At 40.3% G+C, this 27,666-nt stretch overlaps 1 protein-coding gene across 1 annotated transcript in view; it reads left to right on the forward strand.

Annotated features, from left to right (window-relative positions):
- ANKHD1 (ankyrin repeat and KH domain containing 1) overlaps positions 1-27,666 on the forward strand; it is a 77,359-nt gene that overhangs the window by 43,941 nt on the left and 5,752 nt on the right. Inside the window, exons 9-18 of the mRNA XM_077786742.1 lie at positions 65-256; positions 1,703-1,812; positions 9,026-9,113; positions 9,705-9,832; positions 9,971-10,114; positions 10,766-10,868; positions 18,914-19,657; positions 26,351-26,496; positions 26,630-26,741; positions 27,501-27,665. Coding sequence (XP_077642868.1) covers positions 65-256; positions 1,703-1,812; positions 9,026-9,113; positions 9,705-9,832; positions 9,971-10,114; positions 10,766-10,868; positions 18,914-19,657; positions 26,351-26,496; positions 26,630-26,741; positions 27,501-27,665 — 1,932 coding nt within the window. The remainder of the gene's footprint in view (positions 1-64; positions 257-1,702; positions 1,813-9,025; positions 9,114-9,704; positions 9,833-9,970; positions 10,115-10,765; positions 10,869-18,913; positions 19,658-26,350; positions 26,497-26,629; positions 26,742-27,500; position 27,666) is intronic.

The raw sequence follows: 27,666 nt of genomic DNA on the forward strand, positions 1-27,666 counted from the left end.
TGATGAGCATTCACCTCCCCAGGCAGTGTGTGGCCAGGTCAGTAATGGCTGTTTTGTTTCCCAGGGGCAAATATTAATGCACAGACAGAAGAAACACAGGAAACAGCCCTGACCCTGGCCTGCTGTGGAGGCTTCTCTGAAGTCGCTGACTTCCTTATTAAGGCAGGAGCTGATATAGAGCTTGGTTGTTCAACACCTTTGATGGAAGCTGCTCAAGAGGGTCATCTTGAACTGGTGAAATACTTGCTGGCAGCAGGTATGTGTTCAGAGCAGGTGATTAAGCCCACAGATACTATAGACTTGATGTATTTTGTATGATTTGGAAGATGCCTGGGTTTTTGATAATGGCAGTGTTGTAACAATAAACAATATCCTCAGACTACTTAGCAAGAAAGAAAAAGCATATGTTGCACCTCAGTATTGTTTGATACTGTTAACAGAGGAAAGAGCCTCCTGGAGCAGGTGATCTTGTTCCGTATCTAGAAAGCATTCACATTCCTTAGAAACGTTGTTTCTATCTGCATCTAGGACAAAACTTTAATACAGATAATGCTTGGTTTTGCTGGCTACTCCAGCTTTGACTGAGCCTGGTTATCTGCATTCAGTCTCCCTGAATAACCAGTTCTTTAGGAATGGTGTGCTGGGAAGTAGTGTGCAAGACGCATTCTGGAATGTGCTGAATTTCTGTGATGAATGAGCTTTACTGCTACATTATACGGTAGTAAAAATTAAATTTTCCTGGAGTTTGGGGTAAAATGATGCTTCAATGTTCATCTTTAAGTTTATAAAGTTGGTAGAGTCTAAAGTGTTCTGCTTAACATAATAAAGAAAAAGGAGCTGTATTTGGGATATCTTCCTTGTTGTGCAAGGTGATTTATTTGTATGCTCTAAGAATAAGCATAAAATTGGCTGGATTTGTAATTTTAGAAAGTAAAGCTCCCTTCTCATCGAGGGACAGTAACAACTGTGCCACTTGGTGCAGTGACATCAGCATGTGACACCTGTCACCAGCTCTCTTGGAACGCTCTCTGCCTGCACTTCACTGCTGATAGTTTAGAAAGTTGATTAAGGAGCCTTGTTTTGGCATCAGGGAGTCTCTAATTATACCTCACACCTTAAAAATAAGAAAATGGCTAATCACACTGGCATTTCTTTTTTTAAGAATAATGTGCTACGTATCAAGAGTCATGTGTAGTTTTCAGAGAGCTGGTGTATATGAAGCTAGACAAATTATTTCAACAAAATGGTTTTAAAGCAAATGATTTTAAAAAGCAGGAAAGAAGGGAAATCTGTGGAAGTGTATGGGTTTGTTGTATTAATACTGATTCAGTGATGTGCATTTTGTCTGATTTCCCTTGGCATACAGCTCTGAGTAAAATGGACAGTCTGCAAAACTGTCTGGATTCCCTTTTACATGATGTAACAACTGAAATCCTTCTTGCTATAGAGGCACTATAGGAATAAGCAAGCATATAGGTTTAACTGCTTAGATTGTCAGTCATGCTTTTTTCAAGCCTTGCCTTACCTCCTCTCCTTGGAGTATTTTCACTATGAGAGCAATTTTTTCCATAAGAGCAATGCTCTTGGACTGTGGAGGCTGTTGGTCAGTAGGATATAGCTGTTGTCAGAGATTTTTATGTTTATCTGATGTGAAATACTTGATATGGACACGTCCAATATGAAAAAAATGTTGCGTTTGTAGGAGCTAATGTTCATGCCACTACAGCAACGGGAGATACAGCTTTGACCTACGCCTGTGAAAATGGACACACAGATGTGGCAGATGTGTTGCTTCAGGCTGGTGCTGATCTGGTAAGGCTTCTGCTGCATCTTGTGGGCAAAGTGCTTTGGTTTCAAACTGTAAGGCCAAGCCTTTGTGCTTAGAGAACAGAGTGATGAGCTTAGGAATAGAGATTCATATATGGCTCTGAAAAGAGGCATGAAAGAAGCTTTTATTAAAGCCTGCATATTCTGTTTGGTCTAGAAAATTAAAGTTCTTATGGGTAATCTGCTCTGAATTTAAAATATTTTAGAAGTAGGAACTCCTGCTTCTATATGTCAGTGTCGGTCTCTGAACACTTTTAGTTTCTTAACTTGTGCAAACTACTACACAAAACCCCAAACAAAGCAATGTCTTTTAAATGATCAGCATAATCTGATCTCTTTTCTTTCTTCTAACTCTTGGGTTTAGCAAATTGCTTTCCCCATGTTCATTTTCTGTAATGTCAACTAAGTTGCTGGGAGACCCAAAAGTGCCTCTTCATCAGCTACAGGGATATAACATTTGACTTATAATTAATTAAAACAATTGATACTTCCAAAGGTGTTTAGGAGCCTTATGTAAAACAAGTCTCAAGCAGGAAAAATGGCTATTTTCATTGCCTAGGAAGAGTATTCTCCTTTTTTTCCCTACTACGTACTCACTACTTTGTGTTTTATTTTGCTTGGGGGGTGTGTTGGGGTTTTGGTTGAATATTCTGAAATTTTTGTTCCTTCTAAAAAACCAAGAATGCCAGAAAAATTTCTCATTGAACCTGATAAATCAGCATGCTAATGAAGTTACTTAAATTTCAGTCATTAATGAAGTTTTTGTGGGTTTTATTTAGAAATACAAATAAACTAATGCTGTAATTGGGAATATTATTTACAGTCTTCTTTGAGACTTTTTTTTTTTTAGGGCTTATTAATTTTTCTCCAGTAATGTCAGTAATGTTCTGCTTAATTTTTTCTTATCAGGGAGGAAAATCATGTTATTGGGGGGGTTATGGGATTTTAGCAGGGATACTGGATGGGATGGTCTTGGAAAGTTCTGTCCAACCAAGATCATTCTGTGATTGTTTTATGAAAAGTGATTCTAATCCCCATAGAGTTTTGTCTGAATCGAGAGTGACCATCACCACCATATCTCAGCACAAACAGGTCTTGGTCTGGTGAGTGGCAACAGGAACTGATGCTGCTCAGGGACTGATCCTCTGGCCTAGATATCAAATATGTCATTCAGTTCAGGAACCAGTGGAGATCTTGAGAGCTCTGTCACATTTATTAAGCAATGTGGCTTTGTGAGCACTAGGAGAATTAAAAAAAAAAATTATGGCTGGGATGAACTTTCTTCACTTAGTGGTTAATTTTTCCTTAAAGCTCTGCAGTGACAAGTAGTGCTAGAAATGAGCAGTGTTAGAGTGCTCATCTGTCTGCTGGAGAGCTGCTCAGTCCTCTGTGGATTTGTCTCCTTTCAGTGGATTTGTCTCTTTGTGACTAATTGTTCATGAAGTCTGGCATGTTAACAATTCTTCTGTGCTTTTCCGATGCCCTTCTTTGAGGGATCTTTTCCATGCCCATACAGAGTTAGCCTGTCAAAATCTGTAGCAAAACTAGCTGGCAGGCCTGCACCTTTTCTTGTTAATGTATGCATTTTGAAATCAGCTCGCTTTTGCCAAATATATGAATGACTGAATCGAGGCACATCTGAAGCCTTCAGCCTGTGATCCCATCTGTGCCATAGTTACATTCGAGTTCCCCCATCCCTTTCAGGAGCAGGGACTTCCAGAGTCTCAGCTTGAGCTGCTACACTGGATCAAATGTAAATTTTACTTGTTTGCAACTTTTATGGGGACAGAAGACCTAGTTTAGATGTTGTGATCTATGTGAGTAAAAATTTGGAGACTGGAACTCTGAAATACAAATTGATAAAAGCATTTTTTAAAAGCAGAAATATGGTTTAGTAACTTCAGGAAAAATATCCAGCACTTCAGTAATACATCTATTTACCAGTGTGGCAAGGATTGTCTAATGTCAAAGGTGAAAGGATAATTTTTCCTAGAGGATTCTTTTTCTTTCCTATTTCTTCTTTGTGTCTTTCCCAGCAGTTACCTTTATCTCAAGGGTTGTGTAAGGTAAGACATGGGAAGTACATAAATGTTCTCATAGGAACCAGGTTAAAGACTGTAAATCTCACAATAAGTATTGGTGGTATTTAATGAGATGTGATACCCTGCTTTTAAGCCACTTACCTTTCAGTAAACTAAAAGGACCATTTTTAATGCTTGTTCCCTCTTGATGTAAAATCACACCTGGATTAAAGGAGATTCTGGTGTCCCTTTTGAAGGCAGCTCTGCTCCTGACAAGGTGGTTGCATCTTTGTCTGTTTCAGTGTAGCTGCAAACAAAAGAGAGATGTTCTTTTTTGGACAGTGAGATAATCTCAGCTTTTCTCAGCTGAGAAATACAAAAAAGATTTTTAAATTGGGATTTTTTTAACCTGGACCCTCTTGCATCTGTACATGAGGCTGTGCTACATAGGAGTTGTCTAGTGATGGAATTTACCTTTCTCCTACAAGATATATGGGAGTTTTTATGCAGAAATTAAGAAATGGAAGAGGACCCATGAAGACAGCTTCATCCTTGTATTTTTTCTCATTTTACACTGTCAGGGTATCCCCAAAACTCTTCAGTTGTTAAGATTCCACATCTTGCTTTGCTTGGAAGACTAAAAGTGGCTACCTGGTATCCACATAATTCTAATTGCAAAAAAAACCCAAACATGCCTAATACCCCTTAATTCTTCTATGACACAATGCTTTTGCAGACATGTTTCTGTCATGGCAGGGATCATTGTTTTGCCTTCAGGTGATAGCATCCCTCACACTAACGTGGCTCCTAAATTAAAAACTCCCTTTCCTTGATGTGTGTGACAGACTGTGGGTTTATGCATTGTGTATGAGGCACCATTTCAACATCTACAAAAGCAGCCTGTCTTCTGGAATTTGAATTCAGGAACTCTGGAGGTTGCTCTGTTGCTGTTACAGTGAGGAATCCAAAGCGCTGTTATGTTTTTCCTTACTGATTTTTGAACCATCAGGGAAAAGTCAGGGATTTCTGGCTTTTTTAGACTTGGCCCTTAGTCCTGTGTAGATAAAGCATGGTAGGACAAGTGAATCTCATTTTTGTAGTCAACGCTTCTTTGGCCATTGTTGGTGCAAAATGCAATTAAATTCTTTGTTTTGCCAGTAGTGAACAAAAATCCATCTTGTCTGTGACAAAGATGCTGTGTCTGACCTTTTTGCTCTCTTTGTGGATCTGAATGGCTCATGGTAACAGTCTGAACTCATGAGAGCTTCATTACTTGGTCTTACCATTGTTCTTGCCTGCCTCATGCCAACAAACCTGTTTTCACCTGGTGGATCTCATCCAGTTTAAGTTCATGTTCCAGGTCTTCATGACCAGAAATATATGTTTGTAGATTAGAAGCTGTGAGTTCTTTCTCCTTCTGCACAACAAGCAGGAGGACTTTAAGAAGACAATTTTGGAGGGCATAGAGCCAGTCAGGCATCAGGTAAGGTTGGCCTTTGATGCTTGTAAGCTGCAGCCTCAGGATACATGCTAAGGACAAGACATCAGTCTCTTCAAAGATCTAGAGACTCACTATGCAGACTAGATGGGGCTTGTTCTTGTTCTGTATTTTCCCTTCTGTTGGGTTTTCTAAAACTGGTTTTAAAAAATAATATCCCAACCTTCCCAAATGCAGCAGGTTATCTCATTCATAGCAGCCCTCTTAAATCTCTCTCCTCTAAGGTCTTCCATTTTTTGGTGTTTACTTTAAGCTAGAGGCCTAATTGAGTTTTCAGGAAGATTATTTGGGGCAGGTAGGTTGGTGACTGCTGGAATAGGAGTTCAGTCTTGAAAATCAGCAGAGTGTTAGGGACTGTGTTTTTTTTTTGCATCAAAACCTTTCTCTAGATCATTTTGTTCAGAATAATATTTAGATTTCTGTTAAATATTCACTGTTGTCATGGATGAGGGAGGCTTGTTAAAGAACTGAAAAGTTGGAGCTTTACTTTGAAAATATAGATTTTCTTCCTGAATGTTTAAATAATATGCAACATTGAGGAAAAAAATCAAAATAGCTATCCTAGTGGTTAATATATTAATATCCTAGTGATTAATATATGAATGTTTGTGAACCAAGAAGAATTGTATGTGGGGAAAGCCCTTATGTAGCTGATCTTGCCCAAACCAGAGAACTCAAAAGGAGAACTAAAAAATCCCAATGATTGTTAATAAGACGCTTCTGATGACTCTGCTCTTGGAAGTATTGATTTGTCTATAAAGGAAATGATTATTGCTGGTTGGAATCTCATCTCCTTCTTGAGTCCAAGTAGAAAAGGTGCAGACAATGTAAATAAACTCCTGCCTGAATTGGGTAATGCTCTCACCTTCCCCTCCCTTCCTGTCTTTTACCCAAAGCCACATAAAATTCTTCTCGGGTGTTCTTTCTATCTCAGCAGAATCAGCAGGAGAGCACAGCACCCAGGGGTTTAGACAATGGCTTTCCCAATGTGGCAGAGCTGTTCTCCTTTCTTCCTCCTCCTGATTGTACTAATTGCCACATTCCTCAGGGCTGGAGCAGTGACAAGAGGGGAGCCCTACAGTGCAGAGCAGCAAGGGGATTGTGTTTGGGGACAATTTACTGGGTTTAGATATTACAAAATAAACATAGGTATGCACTTCATATAAATAAAAGGGAAAAGCTTACTGTAAACGTAATGGGATGTTTTGGGACAACTTTCATTTTCTCTGTCCTGATTTTGATCATCTAATGCAGCTGAAAAAAAGAGATAGATATTGATATATATATACATAGATGGAATCTTTGAAATTTATGTTTATTGTAGATAAAAAGACAGGCTGTGAGGAGACAAAGGCACTGCAGTGTCTCAGCCTCTTATTTTGGCTTGTCCTAGATGTCTTCCCACCTGATGCTGTTTGATAGCCATTATTAGGACTATAGAGAGTGCTGAAGTCAGAATTAATTTAATCTTGAAATAAAGCATGCATTTCTATCTTCCAATGTGAAAAATACCATCAAAATGCCATAAGTTTTGAAGATCTACAGCAGGTGGGCACCCAAATGGTTTGGTTTGGCTGGACTGATGGTGTGCATGGTGCTACAAGGATTGGAAGTGTTGTAGTAGCTGAGGATCAAGTTCTGCCTGCTTGAGGAAGTGACAGTTGGTTAAACTGGGCAGAATCACTGCATTGCATTTAAATGAGGAAGCCTCCTGGCGTCCGTGTTTGAGACTTCCAACAGCAAAGTCTGTTAGGAAGGCAGAATGTTGCAAATAATTATTCTTAACTGCCAGTTATCTGCTACATCTCAGTGCAATAACAGGATGCTTTTCACTACCTTGAATATAGCTAAGGTGACCTAGAATAAAGTTTGCATCTTGCCATCTTTGCATTCAGTAAGGGTTTTAAACTGGGTGTGAAGTAGTTCAGCAGCAGTGTCCAGGTCTGCTCAGAGCCGAGTGGTGGTCAGGAATTCTTTGCACCCACAGCTGCCTTGGGAGTGATGTGCTGGTGGAACCAGAGGTTTGCTGTACTTCAGGCACACAGCACCTTCTGGCTTTTTAGGCTCTTGGCAGTGGCTGAGGAAGGAAAAACTATGCCAAATACCAGGGTAAGCATCAGGACTTAAGGGCATGCCATTAATTCTTACAATCATACGGCCACATGTTAACATAATTAGCTTTACATGTCCTGTAAATGTTTCTGCCATGCAGACAGTCCAGAAGCAGGTATTTATTGAGATCTAAGCAGTCACTGCCCTGCAAAGAAAATCTATGAAATTAAAAAAAAAAAAAAAAAAAGGTGATTCAGCATTAAGTCTGTAAAGTTTTCTGTTCCTGTGTGTGTTTGTGTGTTTTACTGCTGAATATGCCATGAAATCAGAGCTCTAATGTGGCATTTAGTCATGTGTTAAAGCAGTGGTGGGCAGTAACACAGAGCTCTTGTGAAGGCTGAGGAGCAGAGCAGGAGAGGGGCAATGTAACCTCTTAGAGTGAAGGATGGGCTTGGGTTGGGGGCCAGTCTCCAACAGAAGATCCAGTCAAGAAGTTTCTTCTTCAAGTGTACGAACAGAAAGCTAACTTAACATGCAGCTTGCTGCTAAGGCAAGCCATATGTCAAAGGACATATGCAGAGTTTTCAGGAATACAGAAATTATGAAGGAAGGAATTGAGTTGTTCTGTCAAATCTCTTCTTGTCTGATTGTATTTGTAAGTAGCCATGTCAGCCTCTGTCAGTATTAAATGTTAACTTTCACTATCAGGTATATATGCAATTACAAAATGAAGAGTGAATTTAGAGCTTGGCTTCCCAAGTGATTAAAAACCAAACATTTCTAGTATATTATTGATCAGACTGAATGTTATTTAAATGGGATAATATTGAATATAGAGAGCACGTACAAACACTCCCAGGAAGATTATGGTCTCTCCCCTTGTTCTTTGGGAGGGTTAATATCATTGCTCAGCATTCTTTGTGGTATTGATCATGTCTACATAGCAGGCACATTGTCTAGCTCTGTAACTGCTCTAATACGGTTGTATTTAACATCTTTCCAGTATTCAGAAACTTTTTAAATTAGAAAATTGTTCTTGATGCTCATTTCCTTTTTGTTGGTTTGTATCATCCTTTTCTCAGCTTTCACCTTTATTCTCCAATCCTCTTAGAGACTTCTTGTGAGCTGCAGTGATTTGTCTCATTTTTATTTCTGATCCTCTTCAGAATGTTTTATAAACATTGTGTGCACTCAAGGCATTTTTGCAGTTTTGAGGTCTGGCAGCACATGGCCACTCTCTGAACTGTGTCACCACAGTTCGTGGTTATTGTGAACTTCCTGAGGTTGGGTGATATTTGTGTTAAATCTTCCACCCTTTCTGAGGAGGAAGCAAAGTCTTGACTGTTCTCGTGTATGTTACTCATTTGAGCACTAAAAATGAAAAGGGGGTTGTAAGTTTGGAAGCTTTGTGGTGTGATACTGGTATGGGTGTGGTCCTAATCCTTTGTAACAGTGTGATTTAGTATTTTAGGTTACATGAAAATGGACACCAGTCAGTTTACATTTATTACTGGCTGCTTGTGAGATCTACTCAGATGGGTAATTCTGGTCCCATCAAAACATAGTTCAGAAGCTGAAACAGTGATACAATTTTTGCCCATTTATACATCTCTTATTTCTTCTCTAGGAGCATGAATCTGAAGGTGGGAGAACCCCACTAATGAAGGCTGCACGAGCTGGTCACTTATGCACTGTGCAATTCCTTATTAGCAAAGGTAAATGCTAGTTTACATAACTAATTTAAATAATTGTGATCCATATTTAAAATTATTCTGGTTATATGTATATAAGCTATTGTCAAACCCCTAAGGGTTTTTTGAGTTTCATGCAGGTCATGATAGAATTAATTACAAAATATTTTTATAGTTACTCTTCTTACTCTGTTATATAGATTAGATTTGAAGTACAGCAGATATTTCAGTTTCTTAAAGAAAGCACTTCCTCCTTCAGAAAAGCACATCAAGTACTGTCTGAAACAGTAGCAAATGCACCACATAGTGATGCTGCTCAAAGCTCAGAGAGAACATTTGGAATTGTGCTTCGTACACCATGTGTTCCCTCACTTAACACTTACAAGCCCACTGTTGCTGTTGCAACTGCCTTGTCTTTACAAGGTGAGGAGGAGGATGTGTGGAAGCCAATCAGTTAGTCAAAATCCTTTTTGCTCTTTCCCTAGAAGTGTGTAGGAAGTAATTTGACTACAAGAGCAAAGTTTGTTTCTGTTCCACAAAATACTGTACTTGTTGATACTTTCTTTTAGAAAGAATTTCTTTGTGATTAAATCTAAGCTCATCTCTTACTCACAGGTGCCAATGTGAACAGGGCTACAGCCAACAATGATCACACAGTGGTGTCCCTGGCCTGTGCTGGAGGTCACCTGGCCGTGGTTGAGCTTCTCCTGGCTCACGGGGCAGATCCTACTCATCGGCTCAAGGTATTCTCTAGCAGCTGTCCTGTTTCATAGGTTCTGAAAGAAGTAGTAAATTTAAGTAAGAAAATTATTACATGGGGATGCTATACTGGGGAGCAAAACTCACCTTCTGGCTTTTTGTTTCCAAAAATCTCACTTCAGGATGGCTCAACAATGCTCATTGAAGCTGCCAAGGGAGGACACACAAATGTTGTTTCCTACTTGCTGGATTACCCAAACAATGTTCTGTCAGTTCCTGCAGCAGACTTGTCCCAGCTCACACCTCCATCTCAGGATCAGTCTCAGGTAAGGAGGTTTTTTTTAAACAGTAACATCAGTGTTGAGAAGAAATAGTTGCATAGTAATCAATTTTAAAATGAACATAGGCAGTGGAAGAAATTTTTAAAAATGTGCTCACATGAGAATGATAGAGAGCAAGAGAATTGATTGGTGCTACCTGCAGAGACTTGAAGATCACATAAGCTTTGTTCCCTTTTCTGCTCCCTGGACAGGATAGTCCCAAACCTAGGATTTCAGAATGATGTTGTTTTCTTTCCTGCATTTGCTCAGTATTTTGGTTGAACAGTTCTAAGCCTAGTGGTTGTACCCCTCACATGGTGTTAGTGATTCTGTTTGTTATATAAAAGAAAATACATTGTGTAAATAGAGAATTCTGCAGTCTGAAGAGGCAGCTCCAGGGGAGTTAGCTGATTAAAAATCTAAAGGAATTAACAGTTTTCCAGCCAACACAGCCTGGCATCTTGCACAGAGTAGCACAGTTAACTTTGACAGCAAAAAAGCTATGTTCAGCTCATACCAAGAGGTAGCATAATATACACAACTGGGGAAGAGAGAACAGGAGTAGGTTGTAGTTCTGAACCTGTGCATCAACACTTGAAGAGCTGATCTGCCAGAAGGTGTTTTTTCCTGAGCATGTGTCTGTGCCTTTGTTTCAAGGTCCCCCGTGTCCCGGTGCATACGCTCGCTATGGTTGTACCTCCCCAGGAGCCTGACAGGACCCCTCAAGAGAACTCCCCACCTCTCCTGGGAGTGGTGAAAGGTCAGTATGTAACCACTCAGAGAATATATGTGGTTTGGAAATGGATAGACTGGGGACCATTTTATTAGAGTTTATGCATAGTGTAGTCCATTCCATCAGTTCTTGAACACCTCTAATGAAGTGTAACTTAAAACTATTTTATATAGTTTGTAGTTTTTCCCTTATTTTCTTGCATTCTACAGTATAGCAACACTGGTTGTTTTAATCTTATTGTGCTTATTCTAATTTATTAGAATTATTCTTACTCAAGTTTTTTTTGTGGAAGAAAATGCCAGTGGTAACTGCCCTAGTGCAGACAGATAAAAAACTTCATGTACTTTAGGTGTGGTGTTCACTTTTGAATATTGTACATTGGTTTTCTAGAATAGTTGGAGCTATTATCCATTAACTTGATGCACCAACTTTTTTCTGTTCCATCAGTAGCAATACAAACATGTTGGCACTATAAAATACCAGTGCAGATCTATTTACAGGAGAGTTTTTCTTGTATTAGTAATAGTTCTCTTGTGAGTAATCGTAACATCAGGGTTTTTGCTTTGAACATGGTCAAACTGATTGGTTAAAACTCCTTGCAGTTATTAAATTGCAATTAGGGAGTTTTTTTTTCCAGCTGTGGATTCTGTAATAAAATCTTCATATCTGCTAAGTCAGCTCAGAAGGAGAAGCAGAGTCTCAAGTGCAAAGTTACAAACTGCAGCTTCTAATGATTTACAGTTTTGGATGGGGATCTTAAGCATTACAGTATCCCAAGCTCTGTTACCTAGATCTGCTGAAATCCTTTGTTTGAGGAAGCAACGAGCACTTCCAGAGCAAACAAACAAACATAAACCCCTTAGGGGCACAAAGAAAGAGAGAAAACATTATGTACCTGCTGGTGTCTGAATGTGCAGCTGTGCCCCTCTCCATGCATATACCACATGTGTGACCTCTCAGATGCACTTGGTGTCTCATTTCCTAGGATGTGCAACACTTGATATTTTGGATTTCAGAAAAATTAATACCAAACAAATGAAGGGAATATACAACTTCTGATTCAAATAACCCACCAAAAAGCTATATATCAGCACGTGTGCCCTTCCAGTTCAATGCCTGTTAGCACTGTTGAGTGGGAGTGTTCTGGGAGCACATTTTGTGGTGCATAGGAATCAGTAAGGGATTAGTTAATGCTGAGTCAGAAGACTGAACTTAAAAGCTAAAAGTTTCATTTTATTTAATCCAATTATGAAAAGCAAATAGTTGACTGTAGTTTAGAAACAGCTCTCATTGCAAACAACTTATTGCCAATGTCAGCACATCCTTAGGTGTGTTTTTTGCAGTACTGTGATGTTGGGGCTGGCACAGGGAGATCTCATTGTTCACAGGGGCTCAGGACATGCTTCATGCGTGTCAGCAAAACTCATCTGTGCTGTGTCGTAGGAGATGCAGCAATCCCAAATGTGTCATCGGGCTGATGAAGCATTCCAAAAACTCTGTGCCAAGCTTTTGTGTTCTCTCAGATCTTTAGGGGGAAAATGGTATTTTTAAACGCTGTGTGCTCCTTGCAGTGCAGAGTCAGTGTGCTGTGCTCAGCTGCCATTTGTGACTGGTTACACACATATGGATTTAATTCACCAGACTTCCATCATTAAACTTCTTGGGAGAGGAGGGGCAAAACAGAGGGTGGTTTGAGGTGTTTGTTATTTCCAAGGCAGCAGAGCAGTCAAGTTCTTGCATAACAAAATTGTTTATCTAGGGCAGAACACTTACTCGCCTGCAATTAGAAGTAGCCCCTGAGTTTTTTTATAAACTGTGAACTACTGGGAGTCAGAAGAGCAGTACCTTGTCTCCTTAAACTTAGCACAGTAAGATTTTTTTTATGGACCTGTATGAGTTTTGCAAGAAATGCAATAGTGACACTTTGTTTTCTGAAGAGTTCTTGGCAAGTCATATGTAAAACTTGAGCACATTTAAGTGTTCCTATTGCAATTCAGATATGACATGACATTTTCAAGAGGAATTTATGGTCTAATTTTTAATTTTTTTATTATTATTCTTCTTCAGTAAAGCATGGAAGCACATACGATCATTACCATTTGAATAATTACTTGGCAAATGATTTAATATCAGTGTTTAGCTGCTGAAAAGAGAAACATTTCAGAGGCAATATTGAATCTAGACAGGCTTAGATAAAGGTGACACACCAAGATGATAACTTGGAAAGAACTGAAGAAAAATCAGGTGAAAAAAGGAGCAGAATTAGTCATGGGATTGACCAGACCTCAGCTCCTACTTGCTTAGGAAGGATTGTTCTCAGTGCACTACATTTAGCACACTGTGTCCATGTAAAAGAAATCCCAGTTCAGCTCTTTTTGCTTCCATGGGGAGAGGCAGGAGATCCTTTCTTGGTGGATTCTGCCCTTGCTGAACAGGGGCAGGATTGCTCAGCAGCAGCTGTGGTGCAGCAGCTCAGCACAAGGAGCTTTTTGGGCACGAAACCCAAGTGTGCTGTTTTTACAGAGGGTGTATCCAGTGCAGGGCTGTGCTGCAGCTCCAGGCACAGCACCTGCTTTCCTGGGAGAGGGGCTTGGAGCCCAGCCCAGGGAACAGTCCAAAGGAATGCTGCTGGATTTCTTCAGGATACCATCTATTGATAATCCCCTCTCTTTTGTAAATGCAAGTGAATGGTTCCTGCAGAGGCTTGTGCAGTGTGCAGGGCTGGAACACAGAGCACACTCTAGATCATCTTCAAAAATGCTGGGACAACAGAGGATGATCAGGGAGCCTGTGGAAAACAGAAGGGTTGTTTTCTTAATCAAAATATTTTTATAACATCAGCTGTTTTTAAACAAGTCAAAGTTCAAAGCAGTCTGGTTTTGGAGAAGGAGGTATCAGGTTTTCAGTAAATTTTTCTCCAGATTTGTTTTACTTCATACTTTGAAATTGTGCTTACCAATGAATTAATTGGCCTAAAATGAGTACTTAAAACCTGTTAACATGCTGAGTTATATATCTCAGCAGAGATCTCATGCATTGTGTGATGTAATAAAAATAGGGGCCAGGTTAACAGCAAAACTAGGAAGTTATATGACTTTCATGGAGATAAAAACATTAGTAAGGCAAATTTATATTCCTGCTTTTCCAGCTTTTACATTCTGATTTTCACCAGATTTTTCTACTGTATAGTCCCAGCTGCCTGTTCATTGTTTAGTGTGCTTCTACATCTTCTGATCCACCTTTCCCATTTCCTCCTGGAAACTTCCTGTCTGGGTCAGCAGCTAGCTCAGGTATCTGGGATGAGTTCCCAAGGAGATTTCACCATCCATGCCTCCTGACTTCTGAACTTTACTAATACTTTCTTTGTAGACTTAAAGCCATTTTCTGGAAATCCTCAGCAGTGCAGGCAGGTGATTTGACACCCAGACACATGTAGGTCACCAGGAGCACAAATGTGTAACAATCTTTTCACAGTAGTTTGTGAAATTCTGCTCCTTTGAAGCTTCAGTCACCTGCTTGCCACCAACTAATTCAATTATATCTTAGCAATTTTCCAGTTACATACCATGAGCCCACCAGAGGAAACTTGGGAGGAAGACTTAAGGTTAGAAAGTAACTCAGATTTTTGAATGGCTGAAAATTGAGTTCAGCTTGACTTGGTTTCAGCTGCGTAGCCATTGCCTGTTGAATAGCGTTGCACCAATTCCCTGCAATTTTCCATAGAAACAGCTGCAGGAGTGATAAAGACTGGCAAAATTGCTCCATGGTTCCAGGAGGGATACTGTGAACAAACTCAAACTCATCATTCAGCCTTCTACCAGTTAACCTCTTCTTTATAAAGAAGAATTCAGTATGTATGAAAAACCATGTAGCAGATTAATTTTCTTGGGAAGTGTAGGCTTATTTCTTTTTCCAAATTAGCAAGATTATGTAATATTGTACTTCGCATTTGTGTGTGTATGGAGCACCTGATTGTTCCTCCAGATCCCTAGAGATGGGTTTCTTTCTGATACAAATAATAGTTAAACACAGAATTTTCATGAAAATTCAGTATTGAGTTCATTTTATTCAAGTTGATGAGGCTGGTGAGTTTTAATTGCAGGCTGCAAATTGAACTCTTAATTTCTGAGTGAATTCAGATTTATGAAAAGAAACCTCAAGTGCAAGAAAAAGGGACAAGCAATTCTGTTACAGAGCACACAAATGGCATGGTGATTCATACAGATTTATATAATAGGGTCTCCAGCAGAGAAGATGTATTTGAATGTACAAATGTGTATCACACAGCTGACTTTTTTCTTACTGACATTTTTTTATGCTGGAGAAGATCTTTTGGACTTTACAGTTTGGATTTTAATCCACTTTTTTTTTTTCATTTGATAATGACAATAGAATATAAAATGTAATACAACTGAAAGGCATATAAGTTAGTTCTTTCCTGGGAGAAGTGACATGCTATGGATTACAAATCAGAGCTAGAAGAGCAACTTCCTTGAGAATCATAACCACTCATGAGGAAATATGGTATCAGACTTGTTTGTTGGCAGCAACTATATAAATATTGAATGTGTTCTAAGCAAATTGAAATTAGAATAATTCAGTTTCTTGAGAAAGCCACCTGAGAACTACAGAACTGAAGGGTATTTTTCCAGGTTCTTACAGTGTTTAGGGACTTTAAATGTTTATTGCAGCCAGAGGCATTAGAACATGCTCATGGTGTCCTCTGCTCAAGAGACCAGGAATGATGCCTGTGAGAGACTCATGGGGGTGAGGGGGTTCTTGCAACTCTGGTCTGTGGGAGATGATATAAATGTATGGGAGAAGTACAGGAAATTGCCATAGGAAACACCTGACACTTCCTCAGAGAAGTGGAGATCAGAGAAGCGGATGGGAAGCTGTGTTTGGGCAGAATAGGTCTTACCCTGAGTCATAAATGGTGGTCACAAACCTGGCTGAAGATCTGTGCATGCTTTGCAGGAGTTGTGATGAAGGCTGTGTTGGGCAGGGTAGGGACCAGAAGTTGTGGGAATGTGGAAATGCAAATAAAAGAGAAATTGGTGATCCTGTTCACAAAATAATTGGGGAATCAGTCCCTTCTTTCCTCTGTGGCTTTCCTAGCATGCCCAGAACCACTCTGGGTTTGCTGATCATTTTTTTTCCTATAACCATGGTACTGGGTGGCAGGTGGTATCTGTATGGCAACATCTGGATTTCAATAACCTTCATATTAAACAAGTCTTCTAAAACTGATTAAATTAGTTGCTTCAGAGGCCAGATTGACAACTTAATGTTGCTAGATGTAATTTTGGGAGTAGATTGTGTAGATGACTGATGCTGCCCCCAACAGATAAATGTACAAAATATTTTTTTTAAAGGTTGACATGATTATGATCTGGCCTGTGATTAGATTTTTAAGTCTTACTGAATTTATGCATTTCAAAAGTGGAAGTGTAAAGTGTGTGTTCATAATTATGTCCTAAAATGGACACAGTATTTTTCAGGATTTTGTAATATAGAGGAGATTTGGATAAACCAAGAAATGCTATTTTTTAGTACATTCAATATCTGCATATTTAAAGCTACCAATACTGTAGCTTCTCCACCTGACTGTTGTGGTGAATACGTCAGGTTTAGCAAATCTTTCTTCCTACCCTTCATCCTCTTCCAATAGCTCCAGTTACAGGTTGCAACAGTTTTCTGGCATAGAAAGGGTGATCTGAAAAGTGGCCCTGCTATCTAATTAGCAGCTGATTAATACAAATTTCTATACATTATCTGGAACTTGAGAGCCCAGCTGTTCTCCTAACACCAGTCTTCAGAAACTGTCCCACCTTTCCATGATGATTCCCAGTTAATTCAGAGCTTCTGTCAGAGCCCAGCCCTGGCTTCTCAGCCCAGCCCAGTTCCAAGGTGGGGTTGTGCTTCTGCTCTTCTTCTTGTGCACCTAGAAAAGCTTTCCCTTGACAGGCTTGTTTTCTCCCCAGCTCATACTTAATTGAGTGGGACAGCATTGATACTTTATTATTTGGAAGGCTCTCTGAACTGCAGCTTTTCTTTCCTACAGTGATAGAAGGTATCCAGAGCTGCTGGGATGTGGGAATGCCTTGTGTGGGAATGGGAATGATGAACACAGGACCCTTCGAGGTGGCGTTAAGCAGAGCAGGGCAGAGGGTTCTCACCTCAGCTGAAGGCAGGGTTCATGTGCAGTTTGGTTACTGTAGCAATGGAGAACAGCTTCAAAACAGCTATATAGACAAGCCTTTCAGAGATTTTTGGTGAGTGCAAATATATTTCTCAAGAGTGGTCTCAAAAACCTGTAAATTACACTTGTTAAAATTAAAGGATAACCCCCGAGTGCAGGACAAAGCCAAAGAGGCCACGGGTTAGAGCAGGCTTCAGTTAGAGAGCCACCAGCCAGCACAGAGCCAGGGATTGCTGAACTTCCCCTGAATTCCTTATTATCTGCTCAGAAACTGGCTGGGGACTCACTCCTGGTTCAGAGGCAATGTAACAGCAGTGGTGGGGAGAGGTGCTCAGCTGGAACTACTGACCTGCCCAGAGTATGGAGCTGCAGAAGGAGCATCCTGAAGGGTGGCTCCAGGGGCTGTGGGACTCTGGGCTGTTTCCTGGGATTAGTACGATTCTTGTTGTTTCTCATATAATTAGATATGGTTTGCTTTCCCAGGAGTCTGCTGAAGGTATGCAGAAGGTATGAAGAGTTGGTCCAATTCTATTTTCATATTTGTTCTTTCTTATAAGAGAAAAATCTCATGTTTGTTTGGTTTACAATTAGTTCCTCTGAAAAAGATTAATTCCAAAGTGAGGTGCATGTGACTCTTGTTTTGACAGCAATGCAAAGTGAAGTTATTTGTGAATTAGTGTATTGGTGAAGGATGGCCCAGAGAGAAATAAATCTGTTTTTCAGGAAACTTAATCCTTCCAGGGCTGGTGACTGATCCATGGCTTAATTCTTGCATCCAGACTTTCACTTAACTATGTAATGTTTAAGTAACTTTATTAAACCATGGCTCAAACTATTCATCATTTTAGTTCCCCTATCAATGATTAATTATGTGAGTCTGCTTTATAAAACTTCAAGTCTTCTTTCCTTTTTTTTTTTTTTTTCTTTTTTTTTTTTTTTTTTGTATCAGTGTTTGGGTAAAGCAAATGAGTATTAGTGCAGAAAATTATTTAATCAGGCTAAAACTGTTCTCATTTGTAATTAAAGTTCTGACACTGAAGTAATATTTAAAATTTCAGCACTTAATACATTCCTTTCAGTAAGATTGACTAGAGTTTCCCAGATGTGGCTTTTGGGAAAGCAGCCATGGGTTGCATGAGGGCAGTCAGTAATTGGGACAGGGCTGCCCAGGTTTGGTGGGCCTTGGTGAAAGCTATTTTTAAAGTCTTTATAATGAACAGAATTGTTCATTTGTTACTGGAAGGGGAAGTGAGCAAGTTGTTAGTTTGGTCCCAGAATTTTTAAAAAGGTACTAAAACTTCACACTCCACTTGAAAGCACTAAGTTTGCAGTGGCAGATTCTGCTTGTAATATGAAGGTGAATGATACAATGTTTGGAGAAATCCTAATTCAAAATATCATCTTACTGTCAGGTTAGTTTGCTTTCAGCCATGGAGTCTTTCTGCTCCTAACCTTGCTGTTGGAAGTCAGCCTCTGGAAAACACTCTTACTTTAAGCTCTGCACACACAGAAGAACTTTGGGAACTCAGTAGATCATGTAAATTGCCTTGCTGTTCTTTCTGATTCCCCTTCCCAAGTGCATTGTCACCTATGTCAGAAATTGTCAAGGTTCCTTGTAAGATTAAAGTAGCTGTGCTCAAATGTCCTCATATGAGGCTCAATATTGAAAATTCCATCTATCTGCTTTGTCCTTTCTTGTCTTAACATGGAGTGTAGGGTTTACCTTTCTGTGCTTTGACAGATGTGCAGTGTTAGTTGTAAAGATTTTTTTTTTTTTTAATTTTTTATTATTATTATTTTTGGTGGGTGAGAGGGGAGGTTTGGGGTATCTTCAGCATGGCATTTTTTCAAACATTTTTCATGTGCTTAGGTGCATCCAAGCAGAAGTCAAGTTCCCTGCAGGTAGCAGATAAGGACCTACTGCCACCTTTTCACCCATACCAGCCTTTGGAATGCATAGTAGAAGAGACTGAAGGCAAGCTGAATGAACTTGGACAGAGAATTAGTGCTATTGAAAAAGCACAACTTAAATCATTGGAATTAATTCAAGGTGAACCTTTAAATAAAGATAAGATTGAAGAACTTAAAAAGAACAGAGAAGAACAAGTCCAGAAGAAGAAGAAAATATTGAAGGAGCTGCAGAAGGTGGAAAGGCAGTTGCAGATGAAAACACAACAGCAGTTTACCAAAGAATATTTGGAGACCAAAGGTCAGACAGACACACCACCTGCCCTGCAGCAGCAGTGCTCACTTACAGGGGTCTTCCCAGAAGTGGAAGCCGATAAGGGTCTGCCAGAGGATAACTTTTCAGGGTTACCTCAGGTTGACACAATCTTGTCTAAAGATGATGAGCAACACCAGTCTCCACCACCTGCTGAACAAATAGAGTTTGTCCCCATCCAGCCTTTGCCAGCACCGCAATGTAATTTTTCTGGTAACTTAGGTTATAATGGGACAGAGTCTCTTGAACTTCAGAAAGCATTAGGGAATCAGCAGAATGTAGGACAGCAGCAGCAAATTGCTGGGCAGGGGCTCTTAGTTCAAGAACCAGACGGATTAATGGTTGCCACTCCAGCACAGACGCTTACCGACACTCTTGATGACCTAATAGCAGGTGGGTTAAGAAATATACCTATTTTTGCATTAATTTGTGTGCTCAGTTTCCCTCTCTCTCCTTCCCTCCAAATACGTCTTGGGGTTTTCCAGTTTGGGAATACTTGCTTAAGAATAAAGTTCCTGATTAGTGCTATTAATCCTAACAGTGACTTCCAATTCTAACATGATACTTTTAAATATCTTTTTTTTCCAAAGTGCAAAACTTCCTGTACTGGACACCTGTTTTAGCCCTTTTGGCCTCATCTTTTTCTGTGCTTCTTTAAAAAGCCTCATCATGGGTAATTAGTAGTGCCCATTAGGAAACCTAAAAGCATGACAGAATTATATCTTCTGTAGAATTTTCTGTGCAGCTTATCAGTGACTTTCTTCAATGTGGTAGCAGTCTCTAGCAAGAGCCAAATTGTTGTCACTTTTATGGACAAACGCATCCCTGTCCTTGCTGCTGGAGCTTAAGCACAGCCTGGAATCCGCACACAACTGCTCTGTTCTGTGATGGCTTGTGTTTGCAGAATCCCTGCTAAACCCTGGGTGTTGTGCAGGAATATCTGCTGGTTAGATGTTCCACATGGCAAAAACGTGTCCTGTTAGCTGGATGAAAAGCAAAAACCCCAACATCCTTCATGTCTTGGTACGGTGTGAAGAATGGGAATTCCCACACATCGGGTTGTTTGAGTGACTTTGTGCAGGAACAGGGATCACTTTGGGTGACTTCATTTCCTGGACTTGACTAGGATTGAGATTTGCTGCTGGAGGTATGTAGGATAATAGCCAGTGTTGTTTGGTCTGTAGTTTTTTTTTTTTTATTCAGTGTTTTTCAACTTTTCTTTGTACCTTGTGCCTGTACCCCTGCCCATTATTTTCCTGTCTGTCTCCCCCTGCCCCTTCCGTTTCATAGTCACTGCCGTGTCCTCTGATGTCAAGGCTGTAGAAGTGTGCAGTGAGATCTTTGGCCAGCCATTCCTTGGAGCCTTTGGAATGGTAATTGCATCAAGCTCATGCAAGTCAAAAGTACTTGTGACATTTCAACCTCCTGTGGAACCCAGAGTTGGTGGAGTAGTGGGGTGGTTGTACCAGCTCCTGTCCTCTCCTCGCTGTAATTCCAGTTGTTTTATACAGCAGCAGTTTTAGTTCCTCCTGTTCTGGCACGGTGAGCCTCCCTCCCTGCTCTGTGGTGCTCTTCAGAATACTCAGCCAACATTAAAGCATTCTCAATTTTCATTACTCAAAATTTTAGTACTGGAGTGTATAATAAGGAAAATTTTAATGGCTAACGCGAAACATAATCAACAAGGGATTAATCTTTGGAGTAGTTGCTATTGCTGAGAGTTGAACGTGTCTGGCACAAGGCCATGGAGTCTGTACCCTCTCGTGGTCAGCAGCTCATTCTGCAGCCACAAACTCAGTGTCCCCACTGTGAAAAGTGCTGCAGTCCAGCTGAGTGTGAGAACTGTGCTGTGGGAAAAAAGATTGCAAAAAACCAGAAAAACTGTATCTTAAAAAGAGTTTTAAAGAGTTGACTAGACAGTGGTTTGCTTTTTGAAAACAGTTACTGGTTTTGCTAAGTAGCTAAAGACATTTTTTCTAAGACATGAGATTTACTGATTTCAAAAATCAGTACAAATAGCACCATCTTCTGCATTAGAAATTACATTTACAGAAATACAACTTGAGGAGTCTTTAGTTATTGAGTTACAGAAGTTTCTGCAAAAATTTGTTTATTGCATTATTGAAGTATATTTTCTTCTGAAATTCATAAGTCTCTTTCACTTCCCTCCAAAAAAGATTGTCAGAAGATAGATATCTTTCTCACTTTGTAAATCCAGACTGTGTGAAAGTGATCTCCATGTAAATTATAATCCTAGTATATATCAGATGTATATCCATGTGGAAACAAACTGTAAATTTATCTACTCATACTCTGAACTATTTGATCCATATCTAAAATTCATTTTTTTTTTACAAACTTACCCATTAGTCCTTGATTTCATAAAGAAATTTTGAGCAATTAAAACTGTTACAAGATCTGTTTTTACATGCCCACTACAGATGCCAAGTAAAATGGTTCAGGGGCTTGTGCCTGGTGCATGGGAAGCCTGGGTTTTAGGGAGCTTGTGTCCCACACTTGGGGTGTCATTGAGGGCTCCCCTTGATCCCACTGCTGGAGCTGCAGTGATGTTAATGAGTGACTCTGGGTTTAGAAGAGGTATGAGCATTTACTCCTGAGTATTTCAGTTTGGGTGGGGACTGCTTCAGAAGAACAGAAATTATTTTTCCCTCTGCCCTGCAATGCCTTTTACTGTTGCTCTTAGCAGTGGTGACATCCAGAGGAGGCCACAGAGATGCTCCAAGGGCTGGAGCCCCTCTGCTCTGGACCAGGCTGGGACAGCTGCAGGTGTGCACCTGGAGAAGAGACCTCAGAGCCCCTTCCAGAGCCTAAAGGGGCTCCAGGAGAGGGATTTTGGAAAAGGGTCTGGAGGAACAGGACAAGGGGCAGGGTCAGAAGGGATATTGGGAAGAAAATCCTCCCTGTGAGGATGATGAGGTTGCCCAGAGAAGCTGTGGCTGCCCCTGGATCCCTGGCAGTGCCCAAGGCCAGGCTGGATGGGGCTTGGAGGAACCTGGGATGGTGGAAGGTGTCCCTGCCCATGTCAGGGAGTGGAATTGAAATGAGCTTTAAGGTTCCTTCCAACCCAAATCATTCTGAGATTCTGTGATGTGGGAGGCAAATCTTTCCAAGCCTCGGCTGGGACCAGTTGTAAAGGAGAACTTCAATTTCTGTGAAGCTACAAATTTGTATTTTGCTGACCAATTTAACAATGACAACATATGTAAATGGAGTATTTATCTTACAGTCATGCTGGCAGGCTGTGTCAGCTGTGAAGTGACTAGGGGGTGGATGTCAAGGTACAAAGTGTCAGTGAGTCATGGCACACATCCCCTCTTCCATAAAACTACACAAAAGTAACCAAGTACCTTTTGGAAAGTCAGCTAAAACCTAAAAATGAAGCAGCTCTTTCCACTCCAGAATATTTTGTTTGTAATGGAGTTTATTTTAATACGCTGCTACAAAAATCTTGCACCTAATATTACATTAAAGGTGTGACTTACTACAGTCAAAATTTTAACCAGGTTTACAAAAGAGATAGACTTGGTGCAGTTTAGAGTGGGAAATCAGTAAATTAATTTGAGCACAGCTATAATTTTCATTACTCAGTATCTATCTGGTTTCTTGAAGCCTCTTGTCTTGCACATTTGGAGTTTCATTTCAGTTCACCTTCTGCATTTTCCATTGCAAATTTCTTAGTTGTAGTATCTGAATTGAGGCTGTTTCCTGGTTTAGGGTATTAAAGATGAGGAACTTTTCTGTGTTGTTAGGGTTTGTCTCTAGTTGGAATATTTTTGTTTCTTTGTTTTGCTCAGCTGGTATTCTTAGTCAAGAGACTGTGTGTGCTTTTCTGTCCCACTCTTGTCCTGTGAGCTGATGTTTCCAATCTGAAATTTCAGGTGTGTTCTGAGAAACTTTGTAGTTTGGTTCTGACATTCTGGTTGTAGTCGGTGATACAGAATCATGATATTTCAAGGTAAGGATATGGAAGGGGACATCTGAGTTACTATGCTGAGGATTGGTGTTTGGAGTAAAACTGGTTACTGGGACAATCTGGAGTGAGGAATGGTGAGCCATGAAAGGAGACGCAGTTACCAACATGCAAAAGCATCTGCAGTAGCAGGTTACTGAGAAGCTGCCTGCACAGGCTGAAAGGCTGCTCAGGCTTGAAAAATAATTATTATCTTTGTATGAAAGTCCCAATTCCTTTGAGGAAAGAGGAACTGAACTCTTAAGTCCAGTATTCCTGGATGCCAGTGCTCGTGTCGTGACAGCAGTTGGGTAGCCACAGTTTCAGCCTACAGCTGAAATTTCATCCAGAGCTGCTTGCTGCAGGTACTGTCAATGTTCCAGAGTTGTATTTGGATAAAATACCAAGTTCTTGCTTTCTTTTGTTTTATTCATGTTTCCTTTGATATTTTTTGATTACTTTAAAGACATGGATGACTGTTTTCAAAGATCAGCATTCATTTACCAGCTCATATAAACGCAGACCTTTGGAACATTGCAAACCCTTCATAGGCCATGGGAAACGTGGATTTTGTAATGTGTAGGGTGATTTTTTTTCTATAAGGAAGTATTTTGAATACTGAAGTCTATGGACACATCTAAAACCTCTGTCACAAAATTGCTGTTTCCCTGGAGTTGAGGGAAAGCAGTGTCAGTGCTGCTTTCACTGCTAAGCTCTGGTACCACAGACATTCCCTGTTAATGCCATGTTGAAACCATTGCTGCAATGTTTCAAGTTTAAAATCTGTATTTTGCTGTGTAACTAGAGCTGGGATGAATCAGTCCCATGAAATTGGAGGCAGAAGTTCTCAGGCTTTTTTTGCTCCATGGACCACAAATTACGCTGCTGTTCCATGGGTCCAGCTTGCCAGCCACACTGAGGAAATAAAAAATAGCATTTTGAAAAATCCTGCCATTTTGTAAGCTCAGTAGTTATACAGGGGGTGATTAATTTATGGTATTGTAGGAATATTTGTTAGATTTTATTTTGGACCATATTTTAAGGTACCAATGCAGGTACTTTCTACTGCCTTTGGTTTTCTCTCTCATGTTTAATATTATTACTGTGCACATGAAGTGCATAGTGCACATTCGTATGCTTTAAACACAAGATGAAAATCTAAAGTATGCAATAAATACTTCAATATTTCCAGTCATGGTTGGGAAATACAGAGAGTTTGTGGAACCTGTGACAGCTACAGTGAATATATTACTTTAAGACCCTTAAACTGGCTCCCTCTGTACACCCTGCTCTGCATGCACAACACATGTATGTGGTTTTACATGTATCTGTAGTTGCAAGAGCTGAAAAAATTGAGCAAGTGTCTTCCACAAGGAAGGACCAGCTTGATTTAACATAAATCCTTAACAGGGTGATATGGTATTTTGGGAGGAGTAATCTGTAAAAATCCAGTTATTATCTTGCACTTCAGTGCATTGAGCAAGAAAACAATCATATTGCATTAATTAATGCTCATTTGCTGCAGTGAGTGATAATCCATAGTGAGCTTTTGTATTTGAAACTTTTAATACAAATCTGGTTTGCTCATGAAGGTTGTAACAGGAATTCAGATCTGTTACTTTATTGCCTAAACGTGGTGACCACCTGTTAATGCTGGTTTTGCCTATGCACCAAGAAGTGTTTGATTAAAAAATACAACTGAAAAATGGAACTTCCTTAAATTTCAGTGAACCCCCTGCCATGTTTCCAGAAGCCAGTGGAAGTGACCCATCTTGCCGTGCTTCAGTCTGTTTCCTTGTCAAGCACTGGCAGCTCTATAGGCTGAATTAGTGGTGCTAGTGGTCATGTTGGGGCTTTTGCTATGACTTTTCCATCTACACCATTTTCCTGTGAGTAATTGCTGGTGTGTAATCTGTCAGTGGAAGGAGGAAGATTGAGCTGGTTTACAAGCATTTTTTTCTGTAAGTCATATACAGGTTTGAGTTCATCCCTCATCTTCCCTTAGCACTTGGACAAAAGCAAAATGCTGCTGCTGCTTGTTTCTTACCTGTAGCTGATAGTGTTTTCCTTTAGTTGCTTCTTTCAGGAATGCTGGTAAATACTGTGTGTTCTGGAATTACTAAAGCTCACCAGGCTTTCCAGTTGATGAGGCTACACAATAGAGACATTTGGCAATCCAGCAGTGACAGTACTTGTCAAATCCAGCTGCTCTATCAGCAGGGATTACTGAAGCTAAAGCATAGGCAGCATGTAGGTGTGTTACACCTTCCTGGCAGGTAATCCTAGCTGAGTACAGGGATCCAGGCTCCACTTGGACTCTCATCAGGTTACAGAGGCAGGCAAGAGTTCTGGCCCTGCAGTGGGTGTCCAAGGAGATTTCTCTGATTGTTGATTTAAAACTAGATGAAAAAGATCTGATTCTCAGTTATTAATTTTTTAAATTTTTATTTTAAAAAAATATAAAGTTGCATTCCTTGTGTCCCTGAGCAATGCTGGATCTTCAGGATGACATCTTTTACAGGCTGTGCATCAATCAGAATAAATTTTAGGGAGCACAGATAGTTTTCAGCTTTCTTGTTTTTGTTGGCTGCCCCCTCCTGTCTGTTTCCCTTCCACTTTCCTGGGTTGGTTTAACTCTGAGACATGATTAATAGTATGAGTTGCTGTCAGTCATCTTGCTCTGAAAACTTTCTCTGGAGGCTAAGTGTGCACTAACCTTTATGTGAAAAAATTTGGGATTGCAGAATAAGACTATATTTTTGAACATTAAGGGTGTGTGTTAGTGATAAATAATTTGCCTGCTTAAACTGAGCATATGATTGTACTCTTCTTAACAGTGAAGGTTACAGTTACCGAAGGGTAACTAATCACCTTCATAATTCACACTTGTAATGCATACAGTCTAATTAATAAAATTATTTTCTAACTTACCACAGTTTGGAGACGATGCTTACATGGTTTAACTACCAGCAAGCTGCTTTTTGTTTTTAGGAACATTCAATTTGTTTCCCCCATTACTGCTCTGATATTAGACCATTGCAGTTTTATGGAACATATTTTTCATATGAAATGGGACATTCCTGAGAGTGGATTAATAACCTGGTGCTCATTTTCAGCTGTGAATAGCAGAGTGCCCAGTGGCTCCACCAGCTCCTCGCACACTACCGAGTCCCCGACGCCCGAGCCCTGCCCGCAGGCAGCCAGCAATGTGCCCCCGCAGTCTGTGCTCCCCATGTACCCATCAGTGGACATCGATGCACATGTGAGTAATCCAGCTCGCTTGGACTGGATTTGCTTAGGGAAAAAAACAAACAAACAAGTGCTGTTGTAGAAATATTCAAGTTGTCGTTATTTATTTCTGAATATCTGCTTCTTTTTCTCTCCCATGCGTAAAGACTGAAAGCAATCACGACACTGCGCTGACCCTCGCGTGTGCGGGAGGGCACGAGGAGCTTGTGTCTGTGCTGATCGCCCGTGGTGCCAATATTGAACACAGGGACAAGAAGGGTAAGTGAAAGCCATAACGCAGTTTGACCATGAACTAAAGCATGAAACAGTGAATTTCAAAATGTGAACTGCATTCCTGCACTTCACGTAATAACATTGGTCATACAAAGCCAGTGAGCTTCTGTCTGCACCTGAGTGGGATCTTAAGCAGATGTGTGAAACATGAGGCACTTCTGTCCTTACGACTCACCCTCTACAAATGACCTCAGCAAGCTGGATAGAGAAGGCTGATGGGGATAACCAGCCCATCTTGGCTGTCAGAGCTGAGTGGTGGCAGTTGTCAGGTTGGGTATCATTGTTCTCAGGAGCAGAGTTCAGCAAAATCTCACATATTTTAGAGCTGAGAGAACAAAACCACCACACCACTTGTGTTGGAGCTCACATTGGCCACTGGCAGTCAGCAACACATGCAGGGCAAATATGGTCACTGACTGGAGCTTAATTTAATAGTAATTATGCAGAAAGCCATGACTTCTCCAAGGAGAGGAACTGGTCAGAAGTTAATCCAAACTGATCACTGCAAGCACTGTTTAAATTTCTTTTGAACACCCTTTGGCTGGAATCAGAGTCTCGATGTGACAGGGTCAGAAGAGGGTTGGGAAAGGCTCTGAGATTGTGGCACCCAGCAGGAAACCCCCAGTCTGAAGAAGAGATGATCAATAGAAGTCATTGTGAATCAACCCATTTGTGCATTTCTGCTCTTTAATAATACTTTTGAGATACTCAAGGTTGCTTTTTAATGCAATCTCATGTTACTAGGTTTTACACCCTTGATTCTGGCTGCAACTGCTGGACATGTTGGTGTCGTGGAAATCCTTCTGGACAAAGGTGGGGATATAGAAGCACAGTCGGAGCGCACAAAGGATACTCCGCTTTCCTTGGCATGCTCCGGTGGACGCCAGGAGGTACAGACATGTCCTCAAAG

This window comes from Lonchura striata, chromosome 15 (assembly GCF_046129695.1).
Source record: "Lonchura striata isolate bLonStr1 chromosome 15, bLonStr1.mat, whole genome shotgun sequence".
In the NCBI taxonomy this organism is placed as follows: Eukaryota; Metazoa; Chordata; class Aves; order Passeriformes; family Estrildidae; genus Lonchura; species Lonchura striata.